General features: G+C 34.0%; 1 protein-coding gene across 2 annotated transcripts in view; it reads right to left on the bottom strand.

Annotated features, from left to right (window-relative positions):
• Positions 1-509: 509 nt before the first annotated feature.
• Positions 510-18279, bottom strand: part of LOC129984677 (prefoldin subunit 2-like) — a 68459-nt gene continuing 50689 nt past the window's right edge. For both annotated transcript variants that reach the window (XM_056094608.1, XM_056094607.1), the window contains 2 exons: positions 3653-3776; positions 510-685 (listed from right to left, as the gene is read on the bottom strand). In XM_056094608.1, coding sequence (XP_055950583.1) covers positions 566-685; positions 3653-3776 — 244 coding nt within the window. In that variant the 3' untranslated portion in view covers positions 510-565. The remainder of the gene's footprint in view (positions 686-3652; positions 3777-18279) is intronic.

The following is an 18279-nucleotide window of genomic DNA, read 5'->3' as shown; positions in this document are numbered from 1 at the left end:
AAAAGTCGGGTTTTGTATAAACCTTAATATGTACTAATAGACATATGTATGTTACATTATTATTATATTTTGTATGTTATATTATTATCATTATTAACAGTATATTTTAATTTAACTTTTCCTTTCAGATTAGCAGCCTCTTGTTTCATCGCGGAAATCCAATATCCTTTTTATGTTTCTCTCCATCCACTTTTATATAGTTCGACTGCGTGATAGAGTTCCATGTTTCGGATGACCGACGCAATCATTTAAAGCAATAAAGCTGCTATTAAATAATTTCCCCACCATTCGAAACTTATGGTGACCATTCAAATGTATTATTCATAAAATTTCCGAGAAATATCTGAAGAAATTTTAAAAATAAAACAGGCTGCTGTATAAAACTTTGAAAGAACATCGTAGGTCCTTTCCATTCTTAATAAGAAACAAAACAAAAAACTAACGTAATTCGTAATGGTATTTATTCGTTCATTACAAAGTACCTTCAGTTCTCCTTTCGAACTGTTTGTAAAACTAAAAATCATTCTTTGATAAGAAAACTTTCCTTCATTTCATCCAATGACCCTTAAGCAGCCAGCGATTGCTCCTCTGAAAGAATCTGAACGTTGAAGGTTATTCGAAATTGATCCACTTCCCTCGTTTTCTCTTCAATGCGCAGACGTAGATTTTCTATCTCCTTTTCCAGCTGAAAAGGAAATATTTGTTTTTTTACGGCGATGCAATTATTTCCTCAGAATAAGTTTTTCAAGTTAAAATGTGAAATATAAAAATAATCGTGCTAAATGAATGTAAAATCACAAAAATTCATAATAATGAAGAGCTATATTTGCGAAAAAACAAACAAACATGTAAGATATTATATTTTAAATAAAAAATAATTGTGAATTTTACATTCATTCTAAAGCCATAAAATTTCGAATGGAGTCTTTCATTTCGAAAAATTATGATTTCTGAATAATTTTTTTGTTCCTCTATTTAATGTCACATTTAGTTGTGAAGGAATTTAAAATTTAATTTATTTACTTTGTAAATTAAAATACCCTTTCTGAAAGAAATTTAGCAACTTGAATATAGAGTTCAAGAGAAGTATAGTAAACTATATCCTTTCTATATATACAGGGTGTCTCAAAAACCTTGACAGTGGCTTTTATTCCTTAAATATTGATCATAGACATATACTGTAAATTACAATGTTGAGTAAAAAAATATATATAATGTTATGAAATCGATTAAAATTTTCAGGGGATTAAACTTTAAAAAATACAAAATTTAAATTTTTATACGGACTCCGTACAAAAAATTCCCCAGTATGCAAAATGTGCCCCATCTTTTAATAAGGTCATGTACAAAATTGCAGAATTTTATCATGAATATTCTCAAAGATATGTTGAAACAAAGCTGGTGAAGGGTCAATCACAAATTAAAATACAGTTTACAGCTTCAGTGCAGATTACGCGACGCAGAAATGCATCATAAGGAAATAAAATATATCTTTAGTTTTAAATACAAATTTTAAAATCTATGCTTCCTGAAAAATACTTTAAAATTTTACATCATGAATGACAGAATATAACTTAAAAATAGCAAGTCAATGAACTTGTAAAAAAATCTTATGTAATCTTTCCTTTAAGTTATTATTTTTTATAAATTTTTAATTCTTTTGAACCAATAAATAGCAAAATTATTATTTATTTCTTCAATCATTACTTGCCTTGTTAATTTATGTATAGCCCCTAAAACACGTACCGCTGACATGATTTTTCCTTTTTGCGAACTCATATCCAGGCATCGAAAAGTGGTTTAAGTCAGCATTTATGCAGTTTCATATCTTTGAAACTTTTTTTGATAAATTTCTGAAATTTTGTACATGACTTTATTAGAGGATGGGATTTTACTCATTGGGATTTTTTTTGTACGGGTTTGTATAAAAATTAAATTTTGCAATTTTTAAAGTTAAATCCCCTGAAAATTTTAATCGATTTCATAACATTTTACACCTTTTTTTACTCAACTTTGTAATTTACAGTATATGTTTATGATTAATATTTAAAGAAAAAAAAGCCGCGGTCAAGGTTTTTGAGACACCTTGTATATATAGGAAGTGATATTGGCTGTAAAATTGTTTCAGGAATGGCGATTCATTGAATCATGTCATGCGATGCGTGTGACGTCAGGGCGCCTAGTAGGTCCCTAAAGGAGTAACACTCTTTTCTTCCGGCGGCGATGGACGAGTGAAGTCGGACGCGGTTTACGCACTATCTTTACTTAGCCTTTTTAGACTTAGCCATGTCTGGCGTCCCCATCTCAGGTGAACCCGGCTCCTAATTAAATCTTATCCCATTTCTGTAAATAGTGTAAATATTGAAATGATTGTTTAATTATATCTAGTCTCAATAAATTAATCGTTTCTTAATTCGAATATTATTATTCCTTTTTCCGAAAAATTCACTTTACCCCTACACGCCGTCCTACATACATGCTCCATAAATATAATTTATATGTTATCCTTGAAATATTCTTCTGTTCTTTCTAAGTGCATGTATATTATTGTTCAAGCATCGATCATCTCTGGTGAATGCATGCATTCTCATAGGTATTTGACATAGATGACGATATATTTGCTAGATATCATTCGTTCTCTTTTATACCGACATTCAGCACGCTCTGGTGGTGAATATCAAATAAAAATGCTTTTGTTAATATCATTCTTTATTATTGAAGAATAATATAAGCAAAATGTATGAAGGTTGGATATCGCATAAGTAAAGGATGCATGATGCATATAAGCTGTCCAAACTAAAATGAAAATAATACCAATAATAAGCTTGAACAAAAATGGCGCGATTATACAAACTTATGTATTGCAACTACGCTCAGAATGTTGCATTTGCCCATCAAATATTCGATCTGATCGACATTTGCAAGAGAACGCATATAACTTCAGTTTCAAAGCAGGAGATGTTTACATCATATATTTTAAAAGTAATATAATATTTTTAGGACATTCTAAATTTACAACAATTCTTTGAATGAAAATAAAATGTTTTAAATAGAATAAACTCACGATTATCCATTGTTGTTAATCTTAAAATAGTGTCAAAAAATAATAATACATAAGAAAAAAGCATTTTAATATAAAAAAATCTTTATTATTTTATAAAAAAAATAATTACCAAATTTTAAGAAAATAATTTTTTTTATTTATTCTTTATAATTTAATGTTCATGTTCCTTACGTTAAATAAAAATGGCTCTGAAATACCTTACTGTACATTAGTATCTTTTTCCATAAGTATTACTCATTTTCTGCAATATTCACGTCTCATAAATCCGAGAGTCATTCGAGTTTACTTCATTGTTTAATGTAAACATCTCCTCCTTTCATCTTTCCTCTCACCCCTATTTTTGACAAATTAAACCCATTCGAAAGCATGCGCAAAAGAGCGGAGGATTTTAGAATCCTTTGTCAAACATTACAGCAGGGATTTATTGTTTGATATGGAATCTGTCATTACCAGATAATTTCTTCAAAATTAGAAAATATTCTAATTTTTTCCATGAGTATATTGGCACAATACCAAAATATTTATAATACAATTTAATAAGCACTTTTCCTCATAATCAATATCAGAGAACAGCTCTCTTCCTCCCACCTTTTCTTTGCCCATGACGACGAGAGGGAAGATCTCCTTCACGGTTCTCTCGAGCAGAACACCAGACTGAGTGTAGAAGCATTTCGCTGCAGGGTCGCAATTCTTAAGCGTCTTCAGGACCTCCCTGGAACGTCGAGGAATAAGATTTTATTTAGAAAAGCTCTTAAAGTAAATTTTAAAATAACAGTATACAAGATTGCAGCGAAAAACAAAAGCTTCCTTGAATTCGTGAAACTTGTGAAGAAAGAAACATTTTGAAGATAAACATTATGATTCTCTGGTAGCAGAGTTTATTTGATCTGGATTAATGAAAAATTACCCTGTCACTCAGAACAATTAAAGCAGCTTATAATGTTAAACTAATTTCAAGTGAAACTATTTTGAATATCTGTATATACAGGTTTAGCAAGAAATAAGTGACCTCCTTCAGAGGGCTCTAATTTGGCGCAGTATGGTCAACATTATGGCTCTTGCGCCATAAAACCTCAAACAAACTCAAACTCAGAGGGCTCTAAAATGCGTTCTATTAATCCAAATGAAATAAAATTTGAACTACAGATTATTAAGATGGCGCGCTTTACATTTATTAAATAAAAAAATAGCACGAAAATTCACCGTTCGATGGCGTTGTAATACACATAAAACCATTTAATATGGTTTATAATTGTTAAATAAAGTAAAATTAAAATGGCTCAATATGTCCTCCTTCATTTTCAACAATATGCTCTAATCGGAGAACCATATTTTCTATAGATGACGAGTGAGTCTGCCGGAATATTAAGAATATGGCGCCGAATGTTGTCCTTCAGATCTGGCAGATATGATGGTTTTTGACGGTAGATATTGTCCTTTAAATAACCCCACAGCCAAAAGTCGCAAGGGGGTGCTGTCTGGCGAGCAAGGAGGTCATGCTTTTGGAAAATGACGGCTGATAACTCGTGCTTCTGTGAAATACTGTATTAACAATCGCTTTACATGATGATCAATATGATGTAGTACACCATCCTGCATGAAAATCATGTCTTAAAGGTATCCACGCTGTAGAATAATTGGCATTATAAAATCCCACAGCATATCTTGATACCGTTGTCCTGTGACTGAACAGGTTTGGATTCCATTTGAAGTTTTATCTTCAAAGAAATACGGTCCAATGATAAAGGTAGCTGTAAAACTACACCATACTGTCACTTTTTCAGGATGCGATGATTGTTCCTGAATAAGTAAAGGTTTTCCTCTGCCCAAATTCAGCAGTTGTGAGTGTTAACTTGCCCATTGAGGCAAAAGTGGTCCTAATCACTCCACAGAATTTTCCATGGTCACGTCGTGTCAACCACCATTCGAGCAAGGAACTGAAGTGCAAAAGTTTTACGGACCTCTAAGTCCCCGTCCTGCAACAGGTACACAGATTTGATTTTGTAGGGATAAAAATGCAAAATCCGCCGTACGATTTTTTTGTACATTTGAATACGGCATATCCAGAACACGGGAAACAACTGGCAAACTCACACTATTATGCGGCGACTGACTGCTGGCTTCAACGAGCGTGGTCGCAACATTTTCGACGCTGGAAGACAGGATTTTTTTTTTTCGTCCTCTATCTGGAAGAATGCCAAGTTGTCCAGTTTTCTTCAAATTTCTGCATCATCTTGCTTAGGGCACCTGAATATTGGACTTCGTATCAGATTAATGCGACAAAATTCCTTTAGAGCTGCAATGGAGTTTTGCTAGTTTGAACATAGAACATTTGCTGATAGAACAATTCCACCAGTAGCGCTTTTTCTTGCAACGGAGGCATGACGAACAGAGAAGAAACTAATGTTCGTGCAGAATCCAACTTCTTTTTATCCAAACAAAAAATGGTAATAGACGTGCATTGTAACGCAAATTATGTTTCACATTTTCAATAAAAGCAAATAAATGCCATTTGTGTTACAGCAACATCTATTGTACTAATTGGTAAATTTTTTTACTAAATTTTTTTAAATAAATAAATGTAAAGCGCATCATCTGAATAATCTGCGATTCATATTTTATCTTATTTGGACCAATAGAACGCATTTTAGAGCCCTCTGACATGGGTAACTTATTTCTGGCTAACTCTGTATATTACGGTCATAATGAATAATCGGTTATTATTAATACACACCGGTCATTATTAATAATAACCAAATAAACCGGTCAAAGTGAATAATTTATAGGCATTTATGACATTAACAAGTTATTATTAACAATAACCGATTAAATTTGGTCAATGTCAGTTTTTGACGGGTTTTTTTATGTGCTGGCAACAGCTAAGCAATATCAGTTGATTGCTTATTTTTGAAGTTAAATAAACATTTCTCAGCCCTCTTTATTTTCTTCCTTTTGTTCTGTCTTGTTTTGAAATATTTGTGTTTTCTTGGCTTGATAGATGTGGTTGTTCAGTCTGAATGCATTTTTTTGCCTTCTGGGCCTAGCTGAATGTCAACAGATGCATTTAAAAAAGGATCCAAAGTTATCTTCAGTTCCCGAAATCTTGTTATAAGAGCTACTTTTATAAACATAGCATATAATGTTTTAAAAGTTATTGGTTATTTGTCAATGTTAATTTCTTTCCTGTAAAAAATGAGACACATGCTATGTTTAGGAGTGATAAATCACACTTTCAATTTTAAGTGAAACCATGTCTGTTGTTTAGAAAATTTAACCCGAAGAATTACATGCAAGGAATACTTATGTATATAAAACAACATACCTTTGCGCTTTTTTTCTTTGTGTGTGTTTAAATCCATCCAAGGGCGTATATATGGGAAAAGATTGTTCACCTTTTTGTATTTAACTTCTGGACATTTGGTAAGCTTTTTTTTGCACTCATTTCTTGTATTTATATTTATTTATTCAAGATCTTCAATGTAGAAAACTGACTGGTTACGATATTATTTTTAAACTTTGTTTTATCTTTCTTGTATCTGGCAACTTCTTTTTATGAGAACTTCTGTTTTAAATTTTATGTTTGATGTAATGTTTTGTGTGCGTCGTCGTTTTAGATGTCCGTGAATGTCATTAGATGTAGTTAAAGTAGATAAAAGGCTTTTTGTACGTTTTTGAAGAGTGTTGTGTTTTATATACTACATCACATGAGTACTGAGAATTAGGAATATTGATCCATAATAGAGTTTTTGGAGATCGATATCCGACATCTGGCGTCCACGACAGGACATCTGCTACGATTCCTGTAAGTCATAACTTTTGAGCTTGTTATATTTTCGTAATGGAGAAACTAAAAAATTCTCGAAAACAGTATCGGAGACTCTTTATGATTGCTCGTAGTAACTTTTTGAACTGTGAAAAGGAGCTGACTGTCGAAGATAAAATTTTGAGATTAAAAATTGTAGAAGAGAAAGCGAAACTAATGGTAACGTGTGGGTACGAATTTCGAGAACTATTGTTTGCTTCCGAAGAAACTGAGGAAAACATCAATAATGAGATCGACATTTCAGAGAGCTATATTGATAAGTGGCGAGTTTTAGAAAATAAGTTACATGATCTTTGGATGAGAAAAAAAGGACATTCTTCGGCTTCTACTGTTTCCGGAACGGTCAGTAATTTATTGCATTATCCTAAAATCAATTTACCCACTTTTGATGGAAATATAAAGAACTGGTTGTGTTTTTGGGGACAATTTCAAAAAATTGATATCGATTCCAACCTCGATAATCATGATAAATATGCTTATTTAGCGCACGCTATGGAGAAAGGTTCACGCGCTGACGAGTTGATTAAATGTTTCGCCCCGGTAGTGAAAATTATGAAAAAGCGGTTAAACAGTTAAAGCTACGCTATAGCAGAGAAGAGTTGCTCATTGAGGTTTACGTGAGAGATCTGTTATCTATTGTACTATCAAAACAAAAGTTGCAAAAATTCCCCATACGTAAACTGTATGATCAGTTAGAAACGAAACTAAGAGCTTTAGAGACTTTGGGAGTGACCAAGGATAAATATGCAGCAATGTTGTTCCCTCTAGTTGAATCTTCTCTCCCTGACGAGACTTTAAAGGCATGAGAGCGATTCCGAACTACACATAGGCGGGTGAGTGAGGAGGTGACGTATAGTTTAACAACCGAGGGAAAAGATACCTCTTCAAGTAAGAAAATGCCTAGTAAATCGTATTGAAAATAATGATCTAGATAGGCTTTTAGACTTTCTCCAGGATGAAGTGGAGGGAGAAGAAAGAATTTTGTTAGCTTCCCAAAGTTTGGATCAATCTAAAAAATCCAGCTTTTCGAACAACAGTCGAGAGTCTAACGAGAAGTTTCAAACCAGAGTATCAACAGCAACTGATTTTTTGGCATCTAATTTCACTAAGAAGAAGCTCTGCATTTTTTTGTACTGAGGAACATAATTCATGGAACTGTAAAAATACTTCTAAACTGCATGAAAAACAAAGTGCTGTAGAGAAGGCCCGTTGTTGTTTCTTGTGTTTGAGAGAGGGACATGGAGTGAAGACGTGCCGTTCAAAGTTCAACTGCCAATTATGTGGGAAGAAACACAATTTATTTTTGTATAGAACATTATCACCAGAACTCAATTCTTCCTTTGTCCCTACAGATGTTAAAGTTCAAGAATCAGTGATACAACACGACGAAGCTCTGGCCAATTTCTCTAAATCTTCCGGTGTTTTCCTACAAACTTTAACCATTCTTGTGAGAGGAGAAACCACTAAACGTAAAGCTCGAGCCATCATTGATTCTGGATCTCAGCGGTCGTATATTCTGAAAGCAACAGCTGAAGAAATGAATTACAAGGCCAAAAGGAGAGAGTATTTACAACACTCACTGTTCGGTGGTTGCAATACCTCAACCTGCCAACATAATGTGTGTATAATATATTTGTCAAGCGTTTCAGAGGAGTATAACTGCATTTTGAAGTACTCGGACAGGAAGTGATTTGTGACTCAATATTATCTAGAAAACGAGGGTCACATTTTAAAGAACTTAGAGATTACGACATTCATTTGGCAGAAGTTAGTTGGTTTTTATGGCGCAAGGACCAGATTTGATCATTCTGCACCAAACATTTGTTAAACATGGCTTTCGTGTTAAAAATTAAAGCATTTGAAGAAAAAGATACAATTGAATCTGATGTAAAATTTGAATATCTTTTAAAAAAGTAAAAATATTTGGATGAGGATTATCTCCTAAAATGTCATTTAAGTTGAAAACAGTTGCTCCAAAATGTACTTGTCGTTGTGTACTAAAAACTTGGCATTCACACAGAATATGCTTAACCGTTAAAACACAATTGCATTTATCACAAAGTGGTGCATGATCAGAGTGCAAAAGATGTTTTTGGGTCAAATAGTTGTGGTCTATTCGAAGTCTCGTGATAATGACATCTTTCTTTCTAGTTAGAATTGTACTTTTGAAACCCTTGACAGATAGCTGTATTTGAAAAAGTTTATTTGTAGATACCTTTTCCCACGTAGATTGCCAGAATTTACTTTGAATTATTTTTATTGCTTGTAATGCATCGGATAATGGAACAAAATTTTCCTTCAGCAGGGTTGAGCTTTTTGCTGCCTTGTCAGCTTTTTCATTTCCCCAAATTCCAACATGCGCAGGAATCCAACAGAATTTAATTGTGAAATTATTTTTTAGCGAATTATATATGTGCAAACTATTTAGAACTAAGGGATGACTTTCCGATGACACATTCTTAAAAGCTGCAATACTACTTTTAGAGTCGGTATATATAATAAATTTAGAGGGAGATGAGGTTGTAATTCTTTGAAGGGTTAGATATATTGCATAAAGTTCGGATGTAAAAAAAAGAACAGAAAGGGTGGAGTCTTTCGGATATTACTACATTACGAAAAACTGCTGCTGAGTCAACATTATTACCACATTTTGAACCATCTGTATAAACAGGTTGAAAAGAATGATACTGTTGTCTGTGTTCATAAAAAAATTTCTGAAACAGCACGTCTGATGTTGATGGTTTCAGGAAGTGTATAAAATCATCTACAAAACTGAAAGACGACTCCTGCCATGGAGGTGGACCACTAATATTTACAACAATCGGGAAGTCTTCAGTTTTGAATGTTCGTAAAATCTCTCCTATACGGAATCCAAAAGTTGGCGTAAAAGACAATCTTCTAGAGAATAAAGATCCGTATATAGATTTGAAAACCTTGTTGCACAGTGGATGGTATTCGACACTTTTAATTTTATAAAAGTACGATAAACAAAGTCGTTTCCGCTTGAGTTCCAAGGCCGGCTCACCACTTGTAAACTTTGAATTGGCGATGTTCTAAAAGCTCCTGTAGCTATACGAAGTCCTTGATTATGCACTGAGTCTAACAATTTCAAGGTAGATTTGGCAGCTGAGCCATAAGTTGGTGCTCCGTAGTCAAGCGTTGAGCCTATAAGATGTATAAATATACATCTTCATGAAAGAGGCTCTATCTGCTCCCCAAGAGGTGTTTGATAGGACTTTTATAATATTTAGCGTTTGAAGGCATTTTCTTTTCAAGTTTTGAATATGAGAGCGAAATGTTAGTTTGTTATCTAATATCACGCCCAAAAACTTTTTCTCACTAACTGTGGGAATGACCGACTCATTCAGTCGGAGCTCTGGATCTGCATGAAGGCCACGTCGCTTGCAGAAGTGAACGCTAACTGTTTTCTGAGGAGAAAAAACAAACCCATTTTTCAAAGCCCAGTTTATCATATTGTTTATGGATGTTTGTAAATTTTTTTGAATGAAATCAAAACTTTCATTGGCACAATGTATCTCGATGTCATCGACATAAAGTGAAGTGAGTACAAATGGTGAGATTTTCGAAACAATCCCATTTATCTTTATGATAAACAGTAAAACACTTAGTACGCTACCTTGAGAAACACCTTCATGCTGAATGAAAGTATCTGATAAAATATCACCAACACGAATTTGAAATATCCTTGTCCTCAAAAAGTTTTGTACAAAAATTGGTAGATTCCCTTTTAAATCCAAGTTAAATAAATCTTTCAAAATGCCATAACGCCAGGTTCGGTTCCAGGCGTTATCCATATCAAAGAAAATAGATACAAGATGTTTTTTGCTTACAAAAGCCTCTCTGTTAGTAGTCTCCAATTTTCGTAAATTATCCAATGTACTTCTCCTTTTGCGAAAACCGCCCCCTCAGGGGCTCACCTACTATCTTTCTCCCTTTCAGTTCTCTCTCCCCTACGCCTTCTGCTGTCTGCTTTGTCCTTCTATCCCTCGACGGCAAGCGAGGGAGCTCACCATGAGAAGCTGTCGCCGCTCTGTTTGCTTCTTGCTTCTCATGGACAGCCAAAACCCCACGTGTTGGCCGTGCGTGGCGACCCATTAGAAAGACGGGTGGTGCATTGTGGTCTCCTGTGCATCAATCGGCTGGTAGATAGTCACCTGAGTGGCTAGTCGGCTTGGGATCAAGCGAAGAGGTTACTCCTTGGGCTTGGCCTTAAGAGTGGTCACTGTCTCCGGGGGGTAACTCCGAGCGTATAGGTTCCGGCTAACACTAAGGTAAGTGCCGAGGCTGGGAATGGCCAGAGCCGGTGGCTGCCTTCCCTTGTTGGGCTGGAACGCGTTCAGCTTTGTTGATAGTGGTTGTGTGTTTATACAGCTCCTAAATTTTCATTATATTTTGCTTACAAAAGCCTCTCTGATAGCAGTCTCCAATTTTGGTAAATTATCCAATGTACTTCTCCTTTTGCGAAAACCGCCCCCTCAGGGGCTCACCTACTTTCTTTCTCCCTTTCAGTTCTCTCTCCCCTACAGAGAGGCGTTTGCGTGAAATGAAGAAGAAAAATATACAATTTTTGTGTTTGATCAATGAGCAAGACATAGAAAATTGATCGGTAAGGATATTTTAAGTTATTTTTGCTTATTTCTTGAAGAAATGGAAATTTAATTTTACGTATCGAGTGATACGCCTACCTGAATGCAGCCATTTTGTATTCGAATGATCAACTGCGCATGCCTTGATTGAATTGAGAGAACCGTTCAAAAGGTGAATTCATTCAATTAACTTATTTTCATCGAACCAGGGTCCTGTTTCAGTGGTAATAGCTGCAACAATTTTTCTGGGAAAGTCACCCGAACTTTTATTGGTTTAATTATTCTTTAAATGAAATATTGATTTGTATTGAACAAATTATTAATATTCCTTTACTAATTAGCATAATTGCAACAATATGAATTAATTAATTTCGTAAAATCAAGAAACTTTAGAAAAGTTGGCAACGATAGCAACATCGTCGACCAAAATTTTACTTGTTTTTTAATTAACCAACGGTGTCTTCATTGTGACATGGCGTATGATCCAGAGGACTTCATAAAATCAGCAATTACCATCCAATCCTCAGTTTTCTCATTTTTGGATACTATTCCAAAACCAAGCAAAGATAATAGTAAAAGAATTAGAGACTTCATGGCAGACTTTGTTTCCGTGGTCTCTAGACAGCAAGCTGTATTGCAGATGATAACAGGGAAATTACATGAAAAGGATGAATTTATCGATACAAAATTAGATTTAATTGGAACGAGGAATATGGAAGACATGGAAAGAGCTACATACGCTAAAGCTATAAAAACAACAAGACAGAGGTCAAGGAGTAGGAGAAGAGAGGAGGGATGAGTCGCTCTGATTTATCCCAAAGATATTGAAAAAGAAGGAAATCTGAAAGAAAAATTACAATCGGCCATAAACCCTGCAAAAATAAAAATAGGGGTTAGGAATCTTAGGAATTTAAATAAGGGATGAATCGCAATTGAAGTTGCTAATGAGGAAGAAATAAAGAGACTGGGCGAAGAAATTGAGAGCAACAATTCTTTGAAGGATGATGTCCTTATAAAAAGGCCTAAAAAGATGCCACCAAAAATAATAATTTATCGAGTTGAAGAGAACTTCGATACCGAAAAAGGTATCGAACAACTTAAAAAGCAAAATGACATATTAGCCGAAGAAGAAATACAACACGAATACTTAATGAAAATAACAAAAGGGAATAGTTGGATTGTGTCTATCGACCCAACATCCTTTAAAAACATAATGAAAAAAAAAAAAGTCAATCTAGGTTGGCAAAGACTATCTTTAAGGGAATACCTTAGAACGAGACAATGTTTCAACTGCTTTCAATATGGTCACTTAGCAATAAAATGTCCTGATAAAGAAAAATATAGCATGAAGTGTGCGAGATGTGGCGGAGAGGGACACAAAGCGGAGACCTGCCAAAACGACCTGTGTTGCTATAATTGTAAAATTCATAACGAGAAATTTAAAAGTAAATTTGACCTAAGCCATGACTCCAAAAGCAGACAGTGCGAAACATACCTTAACGAGCTGGAATTCCTTAAAAAAAAAATAGATTATGGCCAATATTAGTTATAATTCTTCTCAAACGTGCATTTGTCCTTTTTCTTTGGCACTAATTAATCTAAATCATGCGCGGTCTGCTGCACTTATGCTCGAACGGGATATTATTTTTCGTGAAATAGACTGCATTTACATTACGGAACCCTATTTATATGAAGAACAGTTAGTTGGGATACCAAATGGATATAATGGAATTTACGACAGTGGTAGTAGAACAGCAATCATTATAAAAAAAGCTTTAAATTTATTCCAATTCAAACTGAAAAAGATTTTATTGCAATCAACTGCACTGATGATAACTTTCAAACAATAATCATATCAATAAATTGCTCACCCTCAGAAGATTTACATCCAAATCTAGAGAAATTAGAAAAAATGTTTGCTAGATTTCCAAACCATCCCATTATTATCAATGGTGATTTTAACGCTAAAAGCCCCGCATGGGGAAAAGGCAAACAAGACGAACGAGGGAAGCATTTATTAGAATTTTTGAATCGACTTGATCTTGACATTATTAACGAAATAGACTCTCCACAGACTTTTGACTCTACTGGAGGAAGGAGTTGGATTGATTTAACTTTAGTTAAAAATATTGCTAGAAATAAAATATTGGACTGGAAAGTCCATACTGACATATCCTTAAGTGATCACAATCTTATTACATTTTCTTTGGATAGTGGCGCCAAAAGTAAAGTAACACCAAAAAGATGGTCCTTAGATAGTCTTAAAATCCTGGAATTTAGGAGAGATCTAAAAATGCTTTTAGACTCGATATCTGAAATCAAAATTAATAAGGATAACTATTTGGAAATTTTGAATGAATTGGATGAAGGTTTGACAATAATCTGCAAACTAAACACGAGAAAAAGGAATTTTAAAAAGCAAAAAGATGCCATTTGGTGGAATCAAAATTTAAACATCACGAGAAGTAAGACCAAGGCCTTAAGAAGAAGATATCAAAAAATTATGGAACCAATAGAAAGAAAAAAAATGGGAAATTATATATAAAAAGGAATTAGCAAAATATAAACATATGATTCCTATTGCTAAAAAAGATTGTTTCAAAGATTTCCTGAGCAACATTTTACAGAAAAAATCATTTGGTAATGTGAAAAATATAATAAAAGATAAAAAAATGGAATTAAAGATTAGTCAAATAACTAAAGATAATAAAGAAATGACAAAAACATATAATGAAAGCAGAGATTACATTCTAAAGAAACATTTCCCGTACATTACGATTGCTACAAAAGAAGAATGTATCATAAAGAAAGAAAGAAATATTTTAGAATTGAATTACTGAAACGGAAATAGAAAATGTTTTAATAAGCATGAAAAAAAAAAGGGTGCCCCAGGATATGATGGCTGGAGAGCAGAAATTATTCAAGAAGTTTTTTATGCCAATAAAAGATGGTTTTGTAATCTTTACAACATATGTTTAATTCAGGGATTCTTTCCAAAAAATTGGAAAATTGCAGATATAGTGCTAATACCTAAAGAAGGTAAAGATTTAACAGACCACAAATCATATAGACCAATCAGTTTATTACCAGTTATGGGCAAAGTATTGGATAAACTAATCACCAAACGATTGTCATACTATTTAGAAAAAGAAAATTTAATACACAAAAATCAATTTGGGTTCCGTAAGTATCGTGGCACAAACGATGCTTTGAAAAGTATAATTAATTGTATTCACGAATCAAAATGCAACAATATGATAACATGTGTGGTTTCCCTCGATATCTTTAACGCATTCAATTCAATTAGATGGGTGGACTTGAAACAACTTTTTGAAAAATACGATATTGATTATTCCTTGAGGACACTATTGGAAGACTTCTTAAGTGACCGAACAATTCTACTAACTGATGGTAATAAATGGAAATACAACATAGGAGTCCCACAGGGATCTAGCTTAGGCCCTATCTTGTGGCTCTTAATAATTAATGAATTATTAATGGATGAAGAACTTAAAAAAGATTCAGAAATTATGGTCCAAGCTTACGCAGATGATATCATCGTATTAATTAGAGCCAGAGCATCCTACCTCTTTACTGAAAAGAGTACCATAGTTATGAATAGATTAGAAAGTTGGGCAGATAGATATAATTTAATTTTCAATAGAAATAAATCTGTTTATACTATGATAAAAAATAAAAAAGATATCACCCATTTTCCTGGTATAAAATTATATAACCAAAGATTAACATATTCAAAAGTTATTAATTATTTGGGAATAATAATCGACTCAAATCTCTCATTTATGCCTCATTTAAACTCAATACAAGAAAAAGTAACCAAATTGCAAGAAAAATTAAGAAGAATTGCTCGCCCAACTTGGGGCTTTAAACCAAAAGTCCTAAAACAAATCTACTTGGATGTTATAGAGAAGATCATAACTTATGGAAGCGAAATTTGGTATAAGGATCTGGTAAAAGTAAATAATAAATTGAATAGCATTCAGAGGCAATCTCTACTAATTATAACTAAATGTTATAGTACTGTTTCCAACGAAGCTCTCCAAGTATTAAGTGGATGCCCACCACTGCATATTAAAATCAAGTATTCAAACCCAGTGTTTGAAGGGATAAAGAAACAAAAATTAAGTGAATATCAAGAGGGAATAACTAACATCAATTATGTCACATTAATAGCACCTTGGAACGTAAAAAAAGTAGATTGGACATACTTTAATGAAATCATGGAAGGAACACAAATTTATACTGATGGGTCGAAACTAGAAGGAAGAGTGGGGTGCGCCATTGTAATCTACCAACAAGGTTCTGATTCTCAGGCTTAATGACAATAGTACAGTTTATAATGCGGAACTTGTGGCCATAAATACAGCTGTTGACTATATTATACAGAAGAAATGGTTAAATGTTTCTATTATTTCGGACTCGTGATCAGTTTTGGAAACCTTACAAGCAACTAATGAAGATAGAAAATATATAAATGATTTAAAGACAAAAATAATTAATTCAAACTTAAATATAAGAATTAAGTGGGTGAAGGCCCATAAAGGAATTATGGGTAAAGAAAGAGCGGATCTCCTAGCAAAAGAAGCCACAAAGAAAGAAGAAATAGATATCAATTTTGGCCCCTCCATCACACAACTAAAAACAGAACTAAAAAATAAGATAATTACAAAATGGCAGGATAGATGGTCAAACACAAAAAAAGGGGAATGGACCAAACAATTTATAAAACAAGTCAGTTCTAATAGATTATATGGAGATTTTTACATCAACCAAATTATTTCTGGTCATGGGACCTTTAGGTCACACCAAGCAAGGCTTTTTGGCAAATCGGCTATCTGCATTTGCGGAAGGGATACAGGAACAATCTTACATGTATTAAAATTTTGTGACCTCTGGAGTGATATCCGGAATCAATGGCCGAAAGAATGGAGATCTATGGAACTTGAATTTTTAATTAAAATCCCAAGTTTTCGTACTAGTGCTTCACAAATTATAGCAAAATTGCAACAAATGGAAATGTCTTATATTGGTTAATTTTGCTCAATTTGCTCTTTGTTTAATACTACTGTAAATATGTTGTTATTTCTTGAATGTTTTTTACAAGTTTTTCTCTTAAGATTCACGTGCATTTCAATGTCATTATTTTAATGTCTAAATAACTCATGTTATTTTTGTGTATATAATTATTTTGAAGAGCGTATATTTTTGCTCTTAATTATGTATAAATTAATGTTGTATGTCAATGTTGTAATGTTATATGTTATAATGTTAATGTTATAATGTTGTATGTTAATGTTATATTATTATAATGAATTGTATCAAATTTAAGATAATATTTTAGTAACTTAACTATCAATGTATAGAATAGGTAATCTATGGTCTGATGGAAAAAGATAAAGAAAGTTTCAAGACTCAGTCCTGCGCCATTGTGCTGGGTGGGGTTGCTTTGCGGCGACCCATCGTTTTATCCGAATGGCTTCGGCTGGGGCGGACTGTAGGTATGCCTTCCCTTGTTGGGCTCCGTGGTGGGCGGTGCCGTCGGGCCTGAATCTTATTCAATATCGTATGGGCTCCTCCCGAAAATCTCCCTTCAGTGGGCATCCGAAACAAATATATTTTACATCACCTCAAACATTTGATACATATTTTGTCATAAAAAGAGTCTCGGAAAAACAAGAAACCTTTAATAACGTTTCACCATTTTTGGTACAAAAAGCAATTACAGCAGTTGTTGGTGAAGTTAAAGCAATCCGTAAAATGCACTCTGGTGACTTGCTGGTTGAAGTTTGCTCGAAAAAGCAAGCCCAGCAAATCATAAAATTAAAAGCTCTGGCAATTATACCCGTCACTGTTAGCTCCCACATGTCACTTAACTATTCAAAAGGTGTAATTACATGTGGAGAGCTTTTTAACGTCCCGCTAGAGGAAATAACAATGGAACTCAAACCGCAAGGAGTGACAAATGTAAGCCAAATTAATATTCGCAGCAATGGACAACTCCTTCACACCAAACACTACATCATTACTTTTCATAGTCCGAAATTACCTGAATTTTTATATGCAGGTTATATAAAATTACCAGTGCAGCCATATATTCCAAACCCTTTACGATGTTTTCAATGCCAGCGCTTTGGGCATTCAAAAGCTAACTGCCGCGGGACCCTCACTTGCGCCCGCTGTGCAGAAAAGGGACACGAGAGCCAGCAGTGTTGCGCACCAGAAAAGTGCGTAAACTGCGAAGGCAATCATACATCTTTCTCCCGAACTTGTGAACGCTGGCAATTAGAAAAAAAAGATAGTAGCAATTAAAGTAAAAGAAAACTTATCCTATCCTGAGGCCAGGCGAAAGGATTTGGTCCAAACCCCTAAACCTGGCATAAGTTATGCTGCTGCTGTACAGAAACCATTCTGAGAAAACTGTTCATGCAACAACTTTACAAAAAGCAAACCAAAAACAAAACCCAACCATGAAAATTCAGATTCTGAAACAGAAAACTCTACAACCATTACTCCTGAACCCCGTCAAACAGAAACACAAAAAACAAAATCCAAATCCAATAAATCCCTCAAGCTGAAGCTATCAAAACGCGGCCTATCTGCAAAAGATTTAAATACGAAATTTAAAAAATCAACGTTACGTACATCTGTCGCCCTGGGACTCACAAATCAGGGTGTCGTCCATAAGGACTTAACGTCTATTTTTGGTGGAACATCCAAGAGTTCCGAATTTATCTCACTTCATCCATCTGAGGAGGATAATGAAG

This window comes from Argiope bruennichi, chromosome 9 (assembly GCF_947563725.1).
Source record: "Argiope bruennichi chromosome 9, qqArgBrue1.1, whole genome shotgun sequence".
Classification (NCBI taxonomy): domain Eukaryota; kingdom Metazoa; phylum Arthropoda; class Arachnida; order Araneae; family Araneidae; genus Argiope; species Argiope bruennichi.
Note: the sequence above shows the minus strand (reverse complement) of the source record. Positions and strands in the feature narration are given on the sequence as shown.